The sequence below is a fragment of the Ursus americanus genome, chromosome 5 (assembly GCF_024610735.1).
Source record: "Ursus americanus isolate L20-20 chromosome 5, mUrsAme1.1.p, whole genome shotgun sequence".
Lineage (NCBI taxonomy): Eukaryota > Metazoa > Chordata > Mammalia > Carnivora > Ursidae > Ursus > Ursus americanus.
The window spans coordinates 34,756,321-34,777,422 of record NC_142131.1 but is presented as its reverse complement, the minus strand read 5'-3'; the positions used below and the strand labels follow the sequence as shown (position 1 = coordinate 34,777,422).

Genomic DNA, 21,102 nt, shown 5'->3' with positions numbered 1-21,102 from the left:
CTGCTTGTGCTCTCTCTCTGTCAAAGAAAAAAAAATCTTTTTAAAAAACAGAATGACAATCTAATATTGTAGATATTCACATAGAAACTTGCTGTTTCTCTGTGTGTAAATGAAAAATTTTTGTACTAGAAATCTAAGGTTCTGCTGCTTTTGAGCTTTTTTTTCCTAGCTGTATTGAGGTCATTGACAAATAAAATTGTAAGATATTTAAAGTGTACAACTTCATTTGGTGTAAGTATACATTGTGAAGAGATTCCCATGCTTGAGTTAACATATCACCTCACATATTTGCCTTTTGTGTGTGTGTGAGAATATTTAATTTCTCAGCCAATTTCAGTTATATGATACAGCGTTATCAACCATAGTCACCACTTTTGAGCTTTAAGAATACATTATCTGGTTTCAGCAATGGTGACTTAAAACAAATTTTTTTTTTTAAATTTCTTTCTTTTTTTTTTTTTTAAGATTTTATTTATTTATTTGATAGAGAGAGAGACAGCCAGTGAGAGAGGGAACACAGGCAGAGGGAGCAGGAGAGGAAGAAGCAGGCTCCCAGCGGATGAGCCTGATGTGGGGTTCGATCCCAGGACTCCGGGATCACGCCCTGAGCCAAAGGCAGACGCTTAACGGTTGAGCCACCAAGGCGCCCCTAAAACAATTTTTTTAATAGACTTTTTTTTTAGAGCAGTTTTAGGTTCACAGCAAAATTGCAGAAAATACAGAGTTCCCATATATTTACTGCTTCTACACATTCACAGCCTCCCCCACTAACACCATTCCCTCCTAACATGGTATATTTGTTACAATTGAACCTATATTAATATGTCATTATTACCCAAAGGTGGTACATTCTATGGATTTTGACATGTATAATGACACATATCTAACATTATAGTATCGTATAGAATAGTTGCACTGTCCTAAAAACCATTACGCTCTGCCTTTTTGTCCTGGCAATCACTGATCTTGTTACTGTCTCCATAATTTTGCCTTTTCCATAATGTTATATAGTTGGAGTCATTCAGTATGCAAGTTTTTCAAATACCATCCTTTACTCCTACCAATGATATGTTTGAGTGCCTCTGTCCCTACAACCTCCCCAGGATGTGTTATGCAAATTAGGTATGTTGACCAGTTGGGTGGGTGAAAATAGTGTTTCAGTGTAATTTAAATTTTATTAGAAGGGCCCCATTTGGGGGCACTGTAACATATTTCTAAGAAACTTCCCAGATTTAGAAGCCACCGATCTAGATCATCAAAATAAGTGTATCACTGAAAACAACTTATGGTTACATTACTTACAAAATTATGTTAAGCGGCTGCAACATATCGTGTATTAAAAATTATGACAACATAAACAATATTTGCCACAGAATTTAATATAATTTGGGGGGAAATGGAAGCATTATGGAAGCGTTATGTTTCAAAAAGAAAAACAAACTTGAGTTCTCTCATACTTGAAGCAGACAGCAGTTTAATATCAGGACTAATGGTAGACCCTATCAAGTGATGACAATAAGTTAGGGAATAAAAGGGACAATAAGACTGGAATTGACCACTCCGTGAGCCTGCCACTAACTCTCGTTTTAACGAGATCGTTCGTTTTAGGAAGCCACATGACTTTGTATTACTTACTTGGTTTCAGGTTGAATTTTGGACTCTACTTAAATTAGAAACTGGCTATGTGGAGAGGAAATGGCCCTAATCTACTCGTAGGCTGATGTACAAAACAAACCCAACACCACATACCTTCGTCTGCAAAACTGAACAATGGGAAGCACGTGGGGCAGTTCCTAGGCGGGAAGTGGGGCGGGGCGGGGCGGGGTCAGGCACAGAGGGTGGGTTAGCTCCGCAGTGGAGGAGGATCCGCCGGATCGCCCGCTCGTCCCTCCTCCGTGACGCTACAGGGAGGGCCCGCCCCCAGCTGCCCAGGAGTCCAGTTATCTCTGCGCCTAGCGAGCGCCCCGGAAGCTGCCCCAGCCAGGGGTCATGATGGGCAGCAAGATGGCGTCTGCCAGCAGGGTCGTTCAGGTAAGGAAATTCGGTCGTTTTTTCGGACCGGGGGCGGTAGGGATGTTGCTGATTATAGCAAAGGCGCTGGGGAGACAAGGCGGTGGCGGAGGCTGCGCGGTCACCGCGGCCTTGGATAGCGTCAGCGACGCGGCCCGGGGGTATGTGTGAGAATTGGACCTCGAGCCTATTGGGTCGGGCAGTGAGCCGGGATTATAGCTGAGGGTTCAAGCCAGCCTGCAGGACTGCACGTAGGCAGCTGCGCGGTCCCCGGACGGTACTCTGCCAGGATCTCCGTAGCCCTCTTAGGAGTCGGCGGGCTAGGCTGCCCTGGCAATAGTCTGGCCAATCGACGTTTAGCGTTGTCTGTGGTGTCCTGGATCAGCCAATCGTAAGGAAGGCGGTAACGGTGAGTGGAAGGAAGCGAACCTTGTATCTGACCCAGTGTCCCTTCAAGGTCTTGGGAATGGCCGTAGAACTGGCCCTGCGAGCTGCGTCCTCACCCCGGGCCTGTTCTCCCCCACCAGTCCAAGCGTCTAGTTACTGGCTGGATGGGGGGAATTGAAGGGGGAAAAAGATACTATTTAAGTTTATCTGTAATGTCTTATATTACAGATGTTCGTTTCCCAAGCCTTTTGTTGTTGGTTTCCCAAGCTTTTTTTCCTTTGAGTTTAGATTGGTAGCTAGAGGAACTTTGTTAATCCATTACACATCAATTACGAACTTCCGATAGCTTTTGTATTTGCTTCTCCAGCTGTGATCATTAAATAGGAGAGGTAAAGTTGGTATATAAAGGGACACAACCTCCACATTTGTGGTTGTTTTACACAATCTGTTTTCAACTCTCAAAGTATATTATTGTATGAATTTCGACTCTGGTATGAGAAGTGCATTTACCTTTACACAAATACACCTCTTGAAAAGACTTCCTAAGGTTGTTTCAGTTTGAAAGATAATCCTAGATCCCAGCCTTCGGTGCCATTGCAAGGAATGATCCCACTATTCATTCAGTGGGTACATATTGAGCATTAACTAATTAAAGATTCTGTGAGGACAAGGAGAACCTCTAACAAAGGACTGGTGTCCATATGTATAACCATACATATCCATAATATATAGCTCATCTTAAAAATGGCTTAACAAGTTGAAACTGCACAGAAGAACATACAGAAATGAGCGATAAGCATGTAAAAAGATGTTCTACTTCATTACTTGCCAGGAAAATACAAATTAAAGCCAGAAAGTACTACTGCATCTACCAAAGTTATAAAAATTTTAAAAACTGGCAATACTGAGAGATAACAGTGTGAAGCCCCTGAAACCCTCATTCGTTGCTGGTAGGAGTATAATTCGTATATCTACTTTGCAAATCTGTTTTGTCAGTCTCTACTAGTTAAACATACCTACCCTGTGACCTAGCAATTTTACTCATAGGTTTATGCCCAAGAGAAATGGGTGCACATTTCTACAAAAAGACATTTAAAAATGTCCAAATGCCAAGCATATATATATTGGATATATTTGGGCTGATGTAAGCAAAAAGATGATAATTTATCATTTACAAAATTATTTTGACTGCATGAGACATGGAAAGAAGGTGGGTAGTTGTATTAATTCAGGGTTTGAGATTTACAAGTGAGGTGAAGATACACCTCCAAGAAGAAAGTTGAGAGTGCTGGTAGTAGAATATTGAATGGTCCCTGGATTCTAGGCTAAATAAGAAAGGAGGTAAAGTCAGGGTGGAACCAGTTGACTGGAAAAAGGAATAATCAAGGAAATGAATGGTTTGGTGAAGCTTATAGTGGGAAGTAACAGAGAAGAGTTATACGTTAAAAGGTGTAGTTGAGGTTAGATTTTAGGTTAACATTTTAGGGACAATACAGCTTTGAACTCAGTGAAGAATTAAAAACTCTTCCGAAGTAAATACTGAAGTAGAAGGAATATCAACGTAAATAGGCAACTCAGAAGTTTTGTTAAAGGAAATAGTGCATGAAAAGAGGAAAATTTTTAAAAATCACAGAATAATGAAGGAAAAGATTAGAAGGATTCAGATAAAGTCATAGAAATAGATAAAAACAGGAAGATACAACTTTTGTATAATATAATAAGTAGTCTCTGAAAAAGTAAAAGCAAATAGAACAAGTCTCAAAACCTGTAAATTAATAAAACTTGCCTGATGTAAAAGAAGATTTAAACCTATACTTGAGAGAATTAACCAACTGTGGTTGACTAATGGGTATATTCTAGTAGAATCTTGATATTCCTTTTTTAAGATTTATTTATTTGAGAGAGAGAGTGCACATGCATGCAAGTATTCAGATGGAGGGAGGGGGGCAGAGAGAGAGGGAGACAAGCAGACTCACCACCGAGTGGGGAGCCTGTCGCAGGCAGGGCTGAATCCCAGGATCCTGAGGTCATGACTTGAGATGAAACCAAGAGTCGGATGCCCAACTGACAGCCACCCAGAGGCCCCTAGAATCTTTAGATTTTAAAGGAGAAAAAAAAATTTGGGTGATCCAGGCTACAAGACCAAGCACTTAAAAGAGAACGAAAGTTACCAGAGTTTCAACAATAATAGTTCATAACGGAGGACATATGGATAACATATTTAAGGTAGTTAAGGATGGAAAATGTGAACCAGAGATGTATCTAGCTACATTGACCTTCGAGTTTTAAAGTCCACAAATTCTTCTACACCTTCAATAACTCGGAATATGGTTCCCTGGAGCCCTTCCTACTAGATCTCTCAGAGAATGAAAGACAACTAAGGAATACTTAGTTGCACTTGGAGTTGTTTCCACATAGGAAATGGATATGAACATTGAATGTATGTGACTGTAAGAACTAAGACTAAATAATGGAGATACGGGTGAAAGACTTGTTGGTAATACTATTGTTCTGACAGTATAGCTCTAATTCAACTTTTAAAATGGAGAAATAAGGGGAAGAGTATACAAAAGGTAGAATACACTTGCTACTGCCCCTGGTTATTAACTGGTAGTAAAAGATGGGAAGAAAAGCAGAGAAGAGATCACTGTCACCTGCTTTCATTCTTTCTCATAATAATGAACCAATGGGTAATATCTCAGAAAGTGGCCATTAAAGGTATTATGTAAAGGTATAATGTAAATATAAATACAGAAAGGTATAATTTATAAATCTTTCCAAATTAAAAAAAAATCCCACAAATGAAAGCAAAGAAAAGGTAATATGACAAAGGAATTTATATTTAAATAATCACAAAATGATACAACAAAACATACCAAACTTGTGAGTTTTATCTGTAAATGTAAATGGTCTAAATCACCTTTAGAAAATCATTCTCAAATTGGCTAACAAATGCCTGTCCGGTGTTGTGCTATATATGAGGCATACCTAAAGCTAAGAGACTTAGAAAGGTAAAAATTAAAATTAAAAATTAAAAGCTATTTAATTGATATGTGACAAAGGAGCAAACACAATAAATGGAGAAAAGATAGTCTTTTCACTAAATGTTGTGGAACAACTGGATATCCACTTGGAAAAAAATGAATCTAGACACAGATCTTATACGCTTCACAAAAATTGACTCAAAATGGATCATAGAATTGTATGTAAAATGCAAAACTATAAAATTCCTAGAAAATAACATAAGAAAAAATCTAGATGAGCTTGGGTTTGGCTGTGACTTTATTTTTTATTTATTTTTTCTGAAGATTTTATTTATTTATTTTGACAGAGAGGGAGAATGTGAGCACAAACAGGGAGGGGCAGAGCCAGAGGGAGAAGCAGGTTCCCTCTGAGCAGGGATCCCGATGCAGGACTCGATCCCAGGACCCTGAGATCATGACCTGAGCCGAAGGCAGATGCCCAACCAACTGAGCCACCCAGGCATCCCTGGCTGTGACTTAGATACAACACCAAAGCCATGATACATGAAAGAAATAATTGATAAGCTGGATGTCATTCAAATTAAAAATCTTCTTGTCTGCAAAAGACAGTTAAGAGAATGAGATGACAGGCCACAGACTGGGAGAAAATATTTGCAAAAAACATCTAATAAAGGACCGTTATCCAAATTATACAAAGAACTCTTAAAACTTAGCAATAAGAAATCAACCTGATTTAAAAATGGGCAGAGTGCCTGGGTGGCTCATTCCCTTAAGTGTCTGGCTCTTGATCTCAGCTCAGTACTTGGATAGGGTCCTGAGTTTGAGTTTGGGGCCTGCACTGGGCTGTGGAGCCTACTTAAAAACAACAACAACAACAACAAAATAGCTAAGACCTGAACAGACTCGTCATCAAAAAAGACAGATCACAGGCATATGAAAAGATGTTCAATATCTTATGTCATCATGGATTTGCAAATTAAGACTACAATGAAATACCACTTCATACCTATTAGAGTGGCCGAAATCCAGAAGAACATTGATACCACCAAATGCTGGCAAAGACGTGGAGCATTAGGCACTCTCATTCACTCCTGGTGAGAATGCAATGGTACAGCCACTTTGAAAGGCAGTTTGGCAGTTTCTTTAAAAACTTGATATACTTTTACTTTATGATCGAACAGTTGCCCTTTGCTATTTACCCAAATGAGTTGAAAACTTACATCTACATAGAAACCTGCACATGGATATTTATAGAGGCTTTATTCATAATTGTCAAAATTTGGAAGCAACCAAGATATCCTTTAGTAGTAGGTGAATAGATATATAAACTGTGGTACATCTCGACAATGGAATATTATCCAACACTAGAAAGGAATTTGCTATCAAGCCATGAAAAGACATGGAGAAAACTTATATGCATGTTACTAAGTGAAAGAAACCGAACTGAAAAGACTACTTATTGTATGATTCCAAATATGTGACATTCTGGAAAAGACAGAACTGTGGAGACAGTAAAAAGATCAGTGGTTTCCAGGGGTTAGTGGGGGAGGAAGTGATAAATTGTAAATGGATCTGATATCTTAATGTAAAAAATGAAGCCAAAATTGCAAAGAATTATACATGCACAAATGAGTGCATATAAAACTGATAAAATCTAAATAAGCTATATGGACTGTATCAATGTCAGTTTCTGATTTTGATATTGTGCTATAGTTACATAAGATATTACTGTAGTAGGAAACTGAATGAAAGTACCTGGAATTTCCATGTACATTTTTTACAACTTCCTATGACTTCATAATTATTTCAAAATTGAAAATTAGGGGTGCCTGGGTGGCTCAGCTGTTAAGCATCAGCCTTCAGCTCAGGTCCTGGGATCGAGCCCTGCATCAGGCTCCCTGCTTGGTGGGAGGCCTGCTTCTCCCTCTCACACTCCCCTTGCTTGTGTTCCCTCTCTCGCTGTCTTTCTCTGTCAAATAAATAAATAAAATCTTTAAAAAAAATTGAAAATTAAAAGAAACAAAGCCATGCAATACCAAATGAAAATAAGACTTTCTTTATAACCTGGGAACAGTGAAAACTTTCCCAACTATGCTTTAAAATTAAAATACAGTAAGGGGAAAAAACTGATAATTTGGGCTGTACTAGAAAGAAAAACACCTTTACTCATCCAAAAAAGTAAAAAGCATTCGACTAAAAACACTAGGTGAAAAATTTGCAAAGGGTTAATAACCATACTATATAAAGAACTTGTAAGCATAGAAAAATAGGCAAGAACTGTGAACATACTCTTCACAGGTGAAGAAATGAAAATGGCTCTTAACCATATGAAAAGTTGGACAGCCTCACAATAAGTGAAAATTAAAACTACATGGAGATAACATTTTTCCTCATTTAAATTTTATTTAAAATGTACAAGTTAGAGAACATAAGTCTGTTGGGAAGGCTGTGTGTAAGCAGGTATTTATCGGTCGCTCTAGGAACCAATATGGGAATGTAAAACAGTATAACCTCTGTGAAAGAAAATCTAGCAATATCTCTCAAAATTAGTTTTTTATCTTTTGACCCAGCAATCCCTTTCCTAGGAATCTATCCCACAGATATACTGGCACAGATAAGAATAGTATGAGAATATTTACTGTATGCATTATTTATAATAAAGACGGGAAACAACCCGAATGTCCATTAATGGGACAGGCTGAATAAACTCATGGCATTTATCATGAATTTATACTGACCCCTTAGGTTCCAGTCTGAACACCACAGCATTCTTCCTTCTCTTCCCCCCATCCCACACTTGTATTTTCTTTCTCTCACAGGCAAATCCCTGGGTCCCCCAAACATCAGTATAAATGTATGTACTCATTTGCTCAGTCCTACAGTAGATACAAAATGGTGTCAAAATTGCTGTATTTATACAACTACAAACACCAAACTACTAAGTAAGAAGTTTGAAATTTCTTTGTATTTCTTATTATTGCCTTTAGACTGAAGTATAGTCTAAGCACTATGAAAGTTATTTGGATCAGCTCTTTTTTATTCCCTTAGTTATGTTACCCAACTAATATACAGTTAGAGTTGATTCTTTGTGTTTACATTTTGTTTAAAAAAATTTTTTTGAGAGAGGAAAATTTGAGCATAAGCTAAGTATTAGATGATATTAAAGAATTATTTTTTGCTTGTTAGTTGTGGTAAAACGTATCGGGATTGTGGTTTCACAAAAATCTTTTTCTGTTAGAGATACGTATGGAAGGTATTAACAGGTAAGAGGAGATGGTTGGGATTTGTTTAATGGGGGAAGGGGTGATGAAATAAGATTATATTACTGTTGAAATTGTATAATGTGTTTGTCAGGGTTTATTTTATTTTTTGCTTATTAGGGTTTATTATAGTACTCTCTTTACTCTTATGTATTTAGAAAAATTTGTTTTAAGGGGACATCAGGGGCACGTGGGTGGCTCAGTCAATTAAGCATCTGACTTTAGCTTAGGTCGTGATCTCAGGGTCCTGGATCAAGCCCTGCATCTGGCTCCCTGTTCAGCAGGGAGTCTGCTTGTCTCTCTCCCTCTCCCCCTGTTCATTCTCTTTCTCTCTCCCTCTCTCAAATAAATAAAATCTTTTAAAAGGGGGGTGGACATGAAACTGGAAATTTAATCTATAAGAGCATATTACATCATGTTTTTAAGTGTGCAAAAGTAATGTTGAAATGGATTCTGTGTACGTATGGTTGTCTGAGTGTGTGTATACATATTCACATGCCTGTATAGATAGTCCTAACTTAAAAATGGTCTCTATTCACTCACTTGGCAAATGTTTCCTGTGCATTTACTACGTACCAGGCACTACTGCAGCAGTGCTAATTCTCTGACACTGCCTTTTCAGGAGCTTAGCTGTCATATAATCATTGGCACATTGATCTGTCCTCTGCACAATATTCTTAAAATGTTCAGGATGCTGTGGAAACACAAAGGACGAGTTTTAGAATCAGACTTTGAAATCCAGAAAGCTTTTTAGAGGGGAGTGATACATGATTGTTTTAAAAGATAAACTGGGTAGCTCAGTCTGTTAGGTGTCTGCTTCCAGCTCAGGTCATGATACGAGGCTCTTGGGATCTAGCCCTGCTACGGGCATCTTGCTCAGTGGGGAGTCTGCTGCTTCCTTTCCCTCTGCCCCTCTCCATGCTCGAGGTCTCTCTCTCGCCCCCCTTTGCTCTCTGTCAAATAAATAAAATTAAAAAAAAAAAAAAGAAGAAGAAGATAAACAGTTGAAAGCAGAGGCATGGAAATGGGACGGGACTGAGGATAGATTTCCTGGCAGAGAACACAAGCTCTAGATGGAAAGGCATGAAAATGGCATGATGAATAGGGAGCAGGAAAGTACTTGAGAATACCTGGAATAATAGGTGTCTAAGGCAGTGGTGGAGAATGAGGCTTGAGAGGTAAGGAGATGCCAGGTCAGGATGGGCCTTGTGAATGACAAATGTGAGTTTGAAGTTTATCTTGAAAGCTGTTGAACATTTTTAAAACTTTTAAATGGGGTATTTAGAGTGGATGGATAGAACATTCTTTCAAGAAGCTTGGCTATGAAAAGGGAAAAACAATCACTAGAGGGAGAATTGGCTTTTTAAAAATCTTTATTTAAGTATAGTTGACACACAATGTTTAATTATTAGAGTTTTGTTTTTTAACATAAAGACGTGTGTGCCCTTATGCTGAGGGAGGCAACTCTATTCCAGCATTTTCTCACAGTAGCACAATTATTGTGGTGTTTTCAGGCCAGTCCCATCAAGCCTATTTACTTCTGTAACCCTATAAAATATATAATATATAGTACATATATACAAATATTTTGCCGATCAACACACATCTCAATATCATTAGTTACAGAGCAACTCAGAGATTACTTTAGATGCAAATAGTACTGTTCATTAGAGCTTTGCATTGTGTATTCAGAAAATTCATATTGAAAGGTCCATTTAAGTTCCTCTATAGCATTATCTGGAATTTTAGGGATAAAACATTAATACTCTGCAAATACCTGTTATAAAAACAATATCATAAAAGTAAATATTTCTGTGGGTATATCCCTCAGACCAAAAGTGCAAACAAATGTTTTAATCTGTTTTATGTGGGTTTGGGGATTATAGATGGTGTTTTCTTATTTGTGCTTTTTTCCATTTCTTCCAAATTTTTTACACAGAACATGTATTACTTTTATAGTCAGAAAAAATATTCTTTTTTTTTCTTTTAAAAATTTTATTTATTTGTCAGAGAGAGAGCCCACACAAGTATGGGGAGCAGGGGGCAGAGGAAGCAGCAGGCAAGGAACTGAGCAAGGATTCCGATTCAGAGCTTGATTCCTGGACCCTGGGACCATGACCTGAAGGCAGACACTTAACTGACTGAGCCACCTAGGTGTCCCAGAAAAAGTATTTTTTTTTTTTAAGATTTTATTTATTTGACAGAGATAGAGACAGCCAGCGAGAGAGGGAACACAAGCAGTGGGAGTGGGAGAGGAAGAAGCAGGCTCATAGCGGAGGAGCCCAATGTGGGGCTCGATCCCAGAACACCGGGATCACGCCCTGAGCCGAAGGCAGACGCCTAACGACTGCGCCACCCAGGCGCCCCAAGAAAAAGTATTTTCTTAATGACCTAATTTTCAGTATGCTTTTTACCCTGTTTTACACTGCTAGATATTGACCTAGTAGGAAAACAACACTCAATATAAGTCAGGAAACTTCGAATTCTTGCCAGGCAGCAGGGCAATATATGTCATGCAACATAAAATCTGTGTCATGTTTTTCATAGGGTTGTTTTTGAGGTCAGTTGGTAGTATACTAAAATGTCTTATAATGTGTAAAGTCCAAAGTTATTTTGAAGAGCAGAAAAGATAAACAAATTAATAATTCATAGACCAGCTTTCCTGGTTGGAGAATAGGAAAACAGTAAGATTTAAAGTTGCTGTCAAATACTAAGCTAGTTTATTTTAACAAAGGTATCTATGAAGCTCAGTAGGTTGTTTCTTTTATAGTTAATTTTAGTGCTTCATCTTTTTTTCCATGTTATTTTATTTTTCCTATAGGTAGTCAAGCCACATACTCCATTAATAAGGTTCCCTGACAGAAGAGACAATCCTAAACCTAATGGTAAGTTGTACTTCAGATTTTTTTAAAAGATGATATGTACAGGCATATTTATATAGGAATACTCTATTATAGGCATTGTTTCTCATTTTAAAATCAGCAGAACCATTGTAGCTCAGATCACAATGCTCTGCTAGGTTTCGTGCAAGTAGAAATTAACCTCTTATTACCTCCATTTAAGACGGTGGTGACTCAACAGCACATGTCTCTGAATTCTTAATGGTATTGAGTTTATATAGGGAAATTTTTGTTCTTTCCTTTCCTCTGTCCTTTAGAAGACTCTCCCATGCTTACATTGGAGAGATTATGAGGTACAGTAGCCATTCCTGTATTTTTCTCCCAGTTGACCTTCTTTTCTTTCATTCACTTATTTATTCATATTCACTCAATAGTTAAAGACTGCCTTAGCCCTGGGCAATCATTGCCTATAAAGTAACTGAAGATTCTGAACAAGTCCTGTTTTCCTCTTGCCCCTCCTTTTTACCAGATCCTTTGTCCCTGGTTTTTTTTTTTTTTTTTAATTCCAGTATAGTTAACTTACAGTGTCTAATACAGTGATTCAATATTTTTATATATCACTCAGTGATCATTATGATTGTCCCTGTTTTTATTATAAGATCTTTGATCTTTAATTTAGGGAGAAGTTTAACAAGTTTTATAGGGATATATATATATATATATATTAAGGTTTTATTTATTTATTTGACAGAGAGAGACAGCACAAGCAGGGGGGTGGGAGAGGGAGAAACAGACTCCCCACTGAGCAGAGAGCCCAATGCAGGGCTCCTTCCCAGGACCCTGGGATCATGACCTGAGCCAAAGGCAATTGCTTAACTGACAGCCATCCAGGTGCCCCTTATAGGGATATTTTTAACTGTCATTGCCACCATTTAACAAAACTTACGTCATGTAGATGATCCATATGGTTTGAACTCCACTATCTAGAAATTTTATTTTTTTAACTTTTTTTTTTTTTAAGATTTTATTTATTTATTTGAGAGAGTATGGGGGGGGAGGGCGAGGGAGAAGCAGAATCCCCACCGAGCAGGAAGACTGATGTGGGGCTCAATCCCAGGACCCTGAGATCATGACCTGATCTTAAGGTCCATGCTTAACCCACTGAGCCACCCAGGCGCCCTGAAATTTTATTATTTTACAAACTTGTTTGATTTAGTAAGTCATTCACTTAAAGCTACAATTAAAAAGAACCTTATGAAATTAACTATAGGTACCAAACTATGTTACTCAGTAACACTTCTTAGAATTATACTTAGCATTTGAATAATGACTTGCTTACTCGATAATAGATAACTCAAAGTAGTATTTTAAGATACCTGAACAATTTATTTCTCTAATTACATTTTTTTTTCAGTATCAGAAGTTTTGAGATCAGCAGGACTACCGTCTCACTCTTCAGTTTCACAGCATTCTAAGGGAAGTAAATCACCAGATTTGCTGATGCATCAGGGTCCACCAGACACTGCAGACATCATAAAAACATTACCTCAGAAATACAGAAGGAAACTTGTATCTCAAGAAGAAATTGAATTTATCCAAGTATGTCACTGTTCTTTATCTTAGCTCTGTGTAAAACACATGAACATTTTTGGCTTTTGGAATTTCATAGGCCGATATACTTGCTCTTTTCATCATCTTGTCATGGTGGGTCAATAGCTAAGACCAAGATAGTCAGGTAGGCCAGGACTATTAGAAATAAACCATATACAAGCCCTCAGTAAAAGTACATGAAGGAATATATGTGTGGAAGTATAAAATGGGAAGTAGCAATAGCTATAACTGCATGAAAAAAGCTCGGTAGAGTCCTTGGTAATTTTTCAGTGTGAAGGGCTGCTGAAACCAAGACATTTGAGGACCACCAATCAGGGTCAACCTTGAGTCCTTTCCAGATCAGAAATTGTTTATAACAATGATAGGAGTGCCTAAGAGGAATGAAAAACTGAGATAGTTTTTTTAAACAGCTAAGGATCATTTGCTTAAAATGGGGTAAGTTTGTATAGTGGCCATGAAAACATTTCTTCTGTAAATTTAACACCTAATCTTTTTGCTTTGTTTTTTCCTTTTCAGCGTGGAGGTCCGGAATAAACACTGACAGTGTGACTGCTGTTTGTCATCAGAAAAAGAATAGTCTTTACAATAAAGGACTTCCAAAATGGCACATGAGAAATTATATAGTAAACAACTTGAATAAATACTCTGCAAAAAAAAAAAAAAAAAGAAAAAAAAAGAAAATTTAGATGGACAATTATATCTCCTAATATATGTATCTTGGTCAGCTTCTCCACAAGCTTACCTAATTGTTTATATGCTTATTAAAGTATAAATTTTTAAATGTTAGCCTATTAATTTACTCTCAATTATCAAGTATTACGAGTGTTGAGCTATTAAAAGTACACAATATCTAGTAAACTGTCACAGGTTTCCCATTATATCACTTTTGTTTCAGTTTCTTTTTAGACATGGAAAGATTCATCAGACAGAACTGCTGCTTTTGAGAAGTGATTTTCCTGAAATTGGATGAGGATCAGTGAAAGAGTGACTCCATTATTTTTCTTAGTTTTCTTAACACTTCTTCATTCACAAAGTTACTGGAGTATAACTAGTTTAAAAAGCATATCCTACACTAAATGATAAAAATATAGTCAAGGTAAAACAGGTGACTTTGTGGTATTAAAACTGGGAGTTAGTACAAAAGATAATTTGTAACCTATATTCAGAAGCAAATGCCAGAGTTTAAAATGGAAAATAAGAGATCAAAATGAATATAACCTAGGAATAGATGTTTGATTAGAAATTGCAAGTTACTGTGTTATTAGGGGTATTAAGAAAGTCTTATTCTTTGATTTATTTTACTGTTTTGAGTGTCATCATGTGTGCAAATTCTGAAAACCACTAACTTTCTCAAACTTAATGTCTGAGGGTCTCATAAAATCAACCTAAATATTTACCTTATTAAGGCAATTTATGAAACTTTAATAGGGTCTTACAGTGCCAAGGGTATGTATTATTGTGAAAGGAAAGCCTCACAAATCTAAATAAATCATCTTCCATACCTTGAATGATTTCTAGAATATGCTTTAAAGAAGTCATCCCTAATAGTAAGAATAGCTCTTGGGCATTAGACAGAGTCAAATTGTTGTTAAGGATTGCTCATTGCCTGTGGACTAAGCTTTGCCTTTGTTGTTGTTGTTGTTGTTGTTGTTGTTGCTATTCCATAGTTGATTTGCTTCTCTTATAAATTCTCTGTTGTGGCCTAGTATAAATGTTGCCCAAGTAGGATATGAGATAGGTGTTTGGTACTAGCAATAAGCTGTTCTGGTGACTCAAAAACAATGTGATTCATGATTTTTGTTATCATTTTAAAAACTTACTTGGAAAATATTCTTAAAAGTTAGCACTAGTCTCTTTTTTTCTAATTTTTTCATTTCAGTAAAAGAAAGCCAAGGTCAATTTTTTTCTTTCCAAAACAGAGTGAGTTCAGGTAATGAAGGGTGACTAATGTGATACTGTGGGCCAGCAGTCAGAAGCCCCGTACTAGAATCGTCTGAAGGCCATCTTTACTACAGGTCCTACCATGAATGTCACAATGAAAAAATTGATCACTTTTACAGAATTTGTGAGCACAAGTATGGCAAAAAGGCATGTTCACTGGGAATTGGTGTCATAGGATAAGCTCCCAAAGAGGATGGTATAGAAGGAATTCTGGCTTAGTTTTATATAAACAGCCTGTATTTTCATGTAGGAGATAAGCACTTAAATATATATATAGCCATCCACAAATTGCTGAATATGTTCAAGTTTCAGTTTTCCTCCCTAATACTATGCAATATGATAAGCAGGATCCATTCGTGTATTGTGTATTACTTTGTAGCAAATCAAAACGTAATGACTGAAAACCCAAAATGTAGCTAAAAACAACAGTAACCACTTGATAGCTCATTGTTTCTCTGGATCTGGAATTCTGGAGCAGCTTGGCTGGGCAGTTCTGTTCCCTGTCTTTCAGGAGGTTGTAATCAGATGCCAGCTGGGGCTGCCATTAGTGAAGGCTTGCCTGGAGCTAGATGTGGCTCACTCCTGTGACTGGCAAGTTGATGCTGGCTGTCGGCAGGAGTCCCCATTTCCTTCCCCCAAGGCCTCTTCACAGGGCTACCTGATTGAATTCTTGACATGATGGCTGACTTCCCCCAGAGCAAATGATGTAAGCATACAAGGCAGAAGGAGCAATGCCTTTTATGATCTACTTAGAAGCTACATGTACTCAATTCTGCCATATTCTACAGGTCACCCAGAACAGTCTGTTTCACTGTGGGAATAGATTACACAAGTGCATTGATAATAGAAGGAAAGATTCATTGGGGTCATCTTGAAAGCTGGCTATTGCTAATATGTGCAAGTGCTTTGTAAACTGGACAGTGCAATACAGATGCTGAATGGCATTTTATACATACAGTGACCTAATGAACCCACGATATCACCTACATAACTGCCTTTTTTTTTTTTTACCATGCTTAAAATGTCCCCAAATAGGAATTTACGTCGCAGCATAGCATAATGCAGTGATTATCAATTCATATGCCATGATACACTTTGGAACCTCCAGCCTCACAAGTGCACCATCACATCTAGCTCACTACTTAGCTTATTTCTACTACAAGTGAGGTTAGATTACTGTTAAAGTGATGACTTTCAGAAAACTTTGACTTAAGTTCTATGGTGCCATGTATCATTAGGTATATTTTGATACAAGAGATAAATGGTAAAGATGGTGTTTTGGGTAATGTATGAGAATTTTATCTGTGAATGTATCAGAACTCAATAAAACCCTAAGTGACAGGGGCACCTGGGTGGCTCAGTCGTTAAGCATCTGCCTTCGGCTCAGGGCGTGATCCCAGAGTCCTGGGATGGAGCCCCACATCAGGCTCCTCCGCTGGGAGCCTGCTTCTTCCTCTCCCACTTCCCCTGCCTGTGTTCCCTCTGTTGCTGGCTGTCTCTCTCTCTGTCAAATAAATAAATAAAAATCTTTAAAAAATAAAAATAAAGTTTTAAGAAAAAAAAAAAAAAAACCCCAAGTGACAAAGAGCTGGAAGGTGACCAGTAATAGTTACGTGATAGCTAACTGAACACTGTCAGACACTTTTCTAAGGGTTTTGGAAATGCAAAACATTTAAGCCTTGCAGTAACCCAATGAGTAGTCCTATTACAAATGAGGTAACTAGGAACAAAAAGGTTAAATATTCTGCCCAAGTAATAAATATAGTGACTGAGCACTTGTGAGGCCAGTATTCAAATGCAAGTAGTCTAGACCCAGAGCAAGAGCTCAACCCTAACTCTGTATTACCTTGACTAAATTATGAACCTTAGTATTTTTTTTTAATTTTATTTATTTATTTGACAGAGACAGCCAGCGAAGAGAGGGAACACAAGCAGGGGGAGTGGGAGAGGAAGAAGCAGGCTCCCAGCAGAGGAGCCCGACATGGGGCTCGATCCCAGATCCCAGAACGTCGGGATCATGCCCTGAGCCAAAGGCAGACGCTTAACAACTGAGCCACTCAGGCGCCCCGAACCTTAGTATTTTGCTTCCTTCTTCAACACCTCTGAAAATGAATATTCTCAACTCTTAAAACATCAAATGCTTCAGCTCAAAACCTTGGAATTACCAGTTTTTTCCTCCACAACCCACAGTCTGTCAGCAAATCCAATGGCTAAAAGCCAAATTGATAAAATCTTAGCCATCTTAACTGCAATAATTCTTTCACCGGCCTTGCTTTTTTTTTTGTTGTTGTTGTTCTTTAAGTTCATATTGTGGTTTCTCAAAACAGCCATAGTGAACTTTCTGAAACATTAAGTCAGATCATACCACTTGCAGAAAATTGCAGTGGCTTTTTTTTTTTTTCCAGTGGCTTTTCACTGACGTCTTTTAACACCCTGTTTTAAACTGCAAGCCCTGCTATGTCCCTCTCCCTGCTTTATTATTTCTGTAGCACTTAACAGTATGAATCATAACATATTTTATCTCCTTCCATTGGAAAGCATGGATCTTTGTTTCCCTGCTGATTTCTCAGTCTGCAAAAGAGCTTGTCACATAGTAAGCGCTCAATACACATTCGGTGAATAAGTGAATTAATGTGTTTAACGTGTTGATTTGCATGAAAACTTAGAATCAAGATTGAGTACTGCTCACAATGAACACTTAATTGAGCACTTACTATGTGTAAACTTTCTGGGTGTTTCATTTAGTCTTCACAACCAGTTATGATGTAGCCTATTATTACCATTTTACAGAATAGAAAACTGATGACCAGAAGTCTGTTACACGGCCCGAAATCCTTCAGCTGACTTGGATTTTGTTTCCCCTGAGTACTTCACAAAGGACTGAATTCAGAAATTAGCCTCTCGACCAGCCCTTAAGAACTGGGCTCTCTTCTAAGTAACCTGAGCTTGCAACTCTAAGCGTCCATAGCAACCGTGGCGACGCACGCCCTTGAGCAAGAACCAGAAAGCGGGATCAGGGATAAGGTCAAGCCTTCCACACACATACACACCTATTAAATCCAGAACTCAGAACATCATATCAGAACGCTGATCTGTCCCCGGTAGTGAAGGGAATATCTAAGTTAAAACGGTAACAGGGCGACACAGTCACCTGCGAAAACACTCCGCTACCGGCACCAACAGGCTGCGGCGTGACAGGGCGGGGACCGCGCAGAAAAGGAACCAACCCTGTCTCGCGCAGCTTCCGTAGGGCGGGCTCTAGCCGGACTTATTTAGCAGCACCCCTGCCCAAACCGGAAGTGTGGGCGGAGCCAATAAAGCGTCGGCTCCCACTCAACGGAAGTGGCTGTTGGAGGCTTTAAGGTAGCTTTAAATTCCTGGTGTCTCGGAAACCTGCCCCTTTCAGTTGGAGTCGAGTTTCGTGCGACGGATGGCGGTGGACGTGAAGTCGCGAGCAAAGCGTTATGAAAAACTGGACTTCCTCGGGGAGGGACAGGTGAGGCTCTCGGGCGGGATTCGGAGGGCTCTGAGAAGGAGAACGCCCAGCCCCCTCACACCCTCACAGATTTTCTGGTGGAATTCAGAGGGCTGACCTGGCGACTCCTTTTTGGGCGAGGCTGCCCAAAAGCACCTGCTAACCCCTGTGTGTACCCCCGAGGGGAGCTTCTAAGCGGCCCCGTCCTTGAAGGATAGACTGGAACGGGAAGTGGCCTGCCTCACCACGTTCCACGCCGCCCCGAATCCGCTCCAAGAACCCCGGGGTCTTTGCTTCTCCAAATCTAAAAAAGTAAAAAGGCAAGCACAAACAAGTTCCCACGAACTTAGGTTATTTCTGTTTTCCTCTCTAGTTTGCCACGGTTTACAAGGCCAGAGACAAGAACACCAACCAAATTGTCGCCATTAAGAAAGTGAGTTACCGTCTGTTATTTTTCCTTGAGTCTCTGAAGATGTCTGTATGTATGAGCTGATGCGTGGGCTTTTTTACGACTCTTGACCGTGCTCTGCTAATGAGATGTTTCTGTCATTTTCGGAGAAAACAGATTTTATTAGTGTCTTGTGTTCCAGGATGGAACTCAGGTTGAGCTAGTTTTGTCGTTGTTGTTCCATTAATTGGAATTGAAATGAAGAGGAAGCTATGTGTTACGTTTACTTTATAAACTCAGACGTAGGCAAGGGGAACAAGTACCCATCTGTTGGGTCCTCAGAACTATTTAATGCGTGATCTTACCAGGTCACGGTTTCTGCCACATCTGCATCCGTCGTGTGTATCTCTATTTTCTGTGTACAGATTGTCCTTGAAAGGCTTTCGTGAGCATTAACATTGATGTGCGTTTTTAAAAAATGATTTTAGTAGCTTTTTTCCTTGGCATTCATTCAAGAAACTTGGGTCATATGTAGCTAATTTTCTACATGTCGGGCACTTTCACTTACATTCTTTTCATTTAGCCCTCAAAATAGCCATGTGAAGTAGGGAAAGTATCCCTATTTTATACTTGAGATGCCTAAGACTAAGAGAGATTGAGTAACTTGTCAAAATGACACGGATACTAGTTGCTAGCACTAGGATTTAAATCCAGGTGTTCTGCCGCCGGGTTGCTTGTTCTTTGCTATGCTACTGAAATGAGTAATCCTCTCAAAAAGAGGTTTTTGTCACATCTCAAGGTCTGATGGTGGGGTAGGTGACTTCCACCTCCTTATTTTATTTATGTATTTATTTATTACAGATTTTATTTATTTATCAGAAAGAGAGAGTAGGGGGAGTGGCAGGCAGAGGGAGAAGCAAGCTCCCCGCTGAGCAGGGAGGCCCACGTGGGGCTGGATCCCAGGACCCTGGGGTCATGACCTGAGCTGAAGGCAGATGCTTAACCAAGTGAGCCACCCAGGCGTCCTCACCTCCTTATTGTTCCTGTTGTTATTTGAATCTATTTCTCCTTCAAAATTCCTAACTCCTTTGAAGCCTAGTCCCCTGATTGATTTACTCCCGACTCCCTGTCACCCTCGCCACAATTATTCCTGCTGTTGTTATCTTTTTACTTTTTCTGATTTCTCTCATTTCCGACTTAAATTCTGTAATCCAGCACTGTAGCTACTCCTGTGTAAAAAGCCTTATCTCTTCTGACCCTTTCTAAAGTTATCTTTCTGATTCTACCCGTGGTTCAGTATATTCTAGCCGCACTGACTTTTCTGTCCCTTGAACACATTAAATTCAGTGCATTCCCAGGATCATTGAATTTGCCTGCTAGTATATTTTTCCTCTAAAACTTGTCAAGTTTTAGATCTCACTCGAATGTCTCCCCCACATAGAGGCCTTCACTGGTCACTCTAGTTAAAATAGGTGTTCCTCCCTATCTCCCTAGTGTTCCTTGCCATATTTCTCTTATTCAAATGTTATGAAAATAACATTTATCAAAATCTGAAATCCTTTTATCGATGAGCTTATTGTCCATTTACTTCCACTCAAATTATACTTAGGATGGTGTCCAGTACATTTGTAGACATTCATTAAAAATGTATTAACCTAAAAAAAGAAGTATTAACCTGATAACAATCGTTCATTGTTGGCATACTGAGTTATGTAGTTGTTTGAAAGTCCTAGTGGGGTTTGTTTTGTTTGGGGGTGGTTTTGCTTGTTTTTAACGTAAGTTAGGATTTAGAATCCATCCTCTTTCTCTCTCTCTCTCTCTCTCTTTTTTTTCCTTTTTAAGATTTTTATTTATTTATTTGAGAGTGGGGAGAGGGGTGAGGAAGCAGCAGATTCCCCGCTGATTAGGAAGCCCTACTCTGGCCCATTCCCACTACCCAGAGATCTTGACCTGAGCCCAAGGCAGACCCTTAACCGACTGAGCCACGCAGGTGTCCCTCCTGTTTCTCTTCGATAGACTTTTATCCCTTGAAGGTTACTCACAATGGAATCTTCTTTTACATTTAATTTTTATTTCAAATAATGCATCTTTGTGGTTTTAAAAATCAGTTAAAAGGCCCAGGCTTTTTAAGGTGCTTGGTTCCTCTAGCCCTGTTTTTCACTCCTTAGAGCAATCGCTTACAACTCTTATAGTTTTCCTCTGGCAT

At 38.8% G+C, this 21,102-nt stretch overlaps 2 protein-coding genes across 6 annotated transcripts in view; both read left to right on the top strand.

Annotated features, from left to right (window-relative positions):
• Positions 1-1,879: 1,879 nt before the first annotated feature.
• KGD4 (alpha-ketoglutarate dehydrogenase subunit 4) lies at positions 1,880-13,878 on the top strand. Its single transcript, XM_045809843.2, has 4 exons — positions 1,880-2,031; positions 11,463-11,526; positions 12,896-13,080; positions 13,609-13,878. The coding sequence occupies exons 1-4, from the start codon at positions 1,990-1,992 to the stop codon at positions 13,624-13,626; spliced, it is 309 nt and encodes a 102-aa protein (XP_045665799.1). The 5' UTR covers positions 1,880-1,989; the 3' UTR covers positions 13,627-13,878.
• Positions 13,879-18,344: 4,466 nt separating this feature from the next.
• CDK7 (cyclin dependent kinase 7) overlaps positions 18,345-21,102 on the top strand; it is a 48,296-nt gene continuing 45,538 nt past the window's right edge. For all 5 annotated transcript variants that reach the window (XM_087862100.1, XM_045809812.2, XM_045809815.2 and 2 more), the window contains exons 1-2: positions 18,345-18,529; positions 18,882-18,941. In XM_087862100.1, the coding sequence (XP_087718226.1) occupies positions 18,464-18,529; positions 18,882-18,941 (126 nt within the window). In that variant the 5' untranslated portion in view covers positions 18,345-18,463. The remainder of the gene's footprint in view (positions 18,530-18,881; positions 18,942-21,102) is intronic.

Excerpts from the sequence above, each read along its gene's own strand:
- KGD4 (XM_045809843.2), top strand. The coding sequence starts at position 1,990 with ATGATGGGCAGCAAGATGGCGTCTGCCAGCAGGGTCGTTCAG. Across the intron at positions 2,032-11,462 it reads CTGCCAGCAGGGTCGTTCAG|GTAGTCAAGCCACATACTCC; the intron begins GTAAGGAAATTC and ends TTTTTCCTATAG. Across the intron at positions 11,527-12,895 it reads AGACAATCCTAAACCTAATG|TATCAGAAGTTTTGAGATCA; the intron begins GTAAGTTGTACT and ends TTTTTTTTTCAG.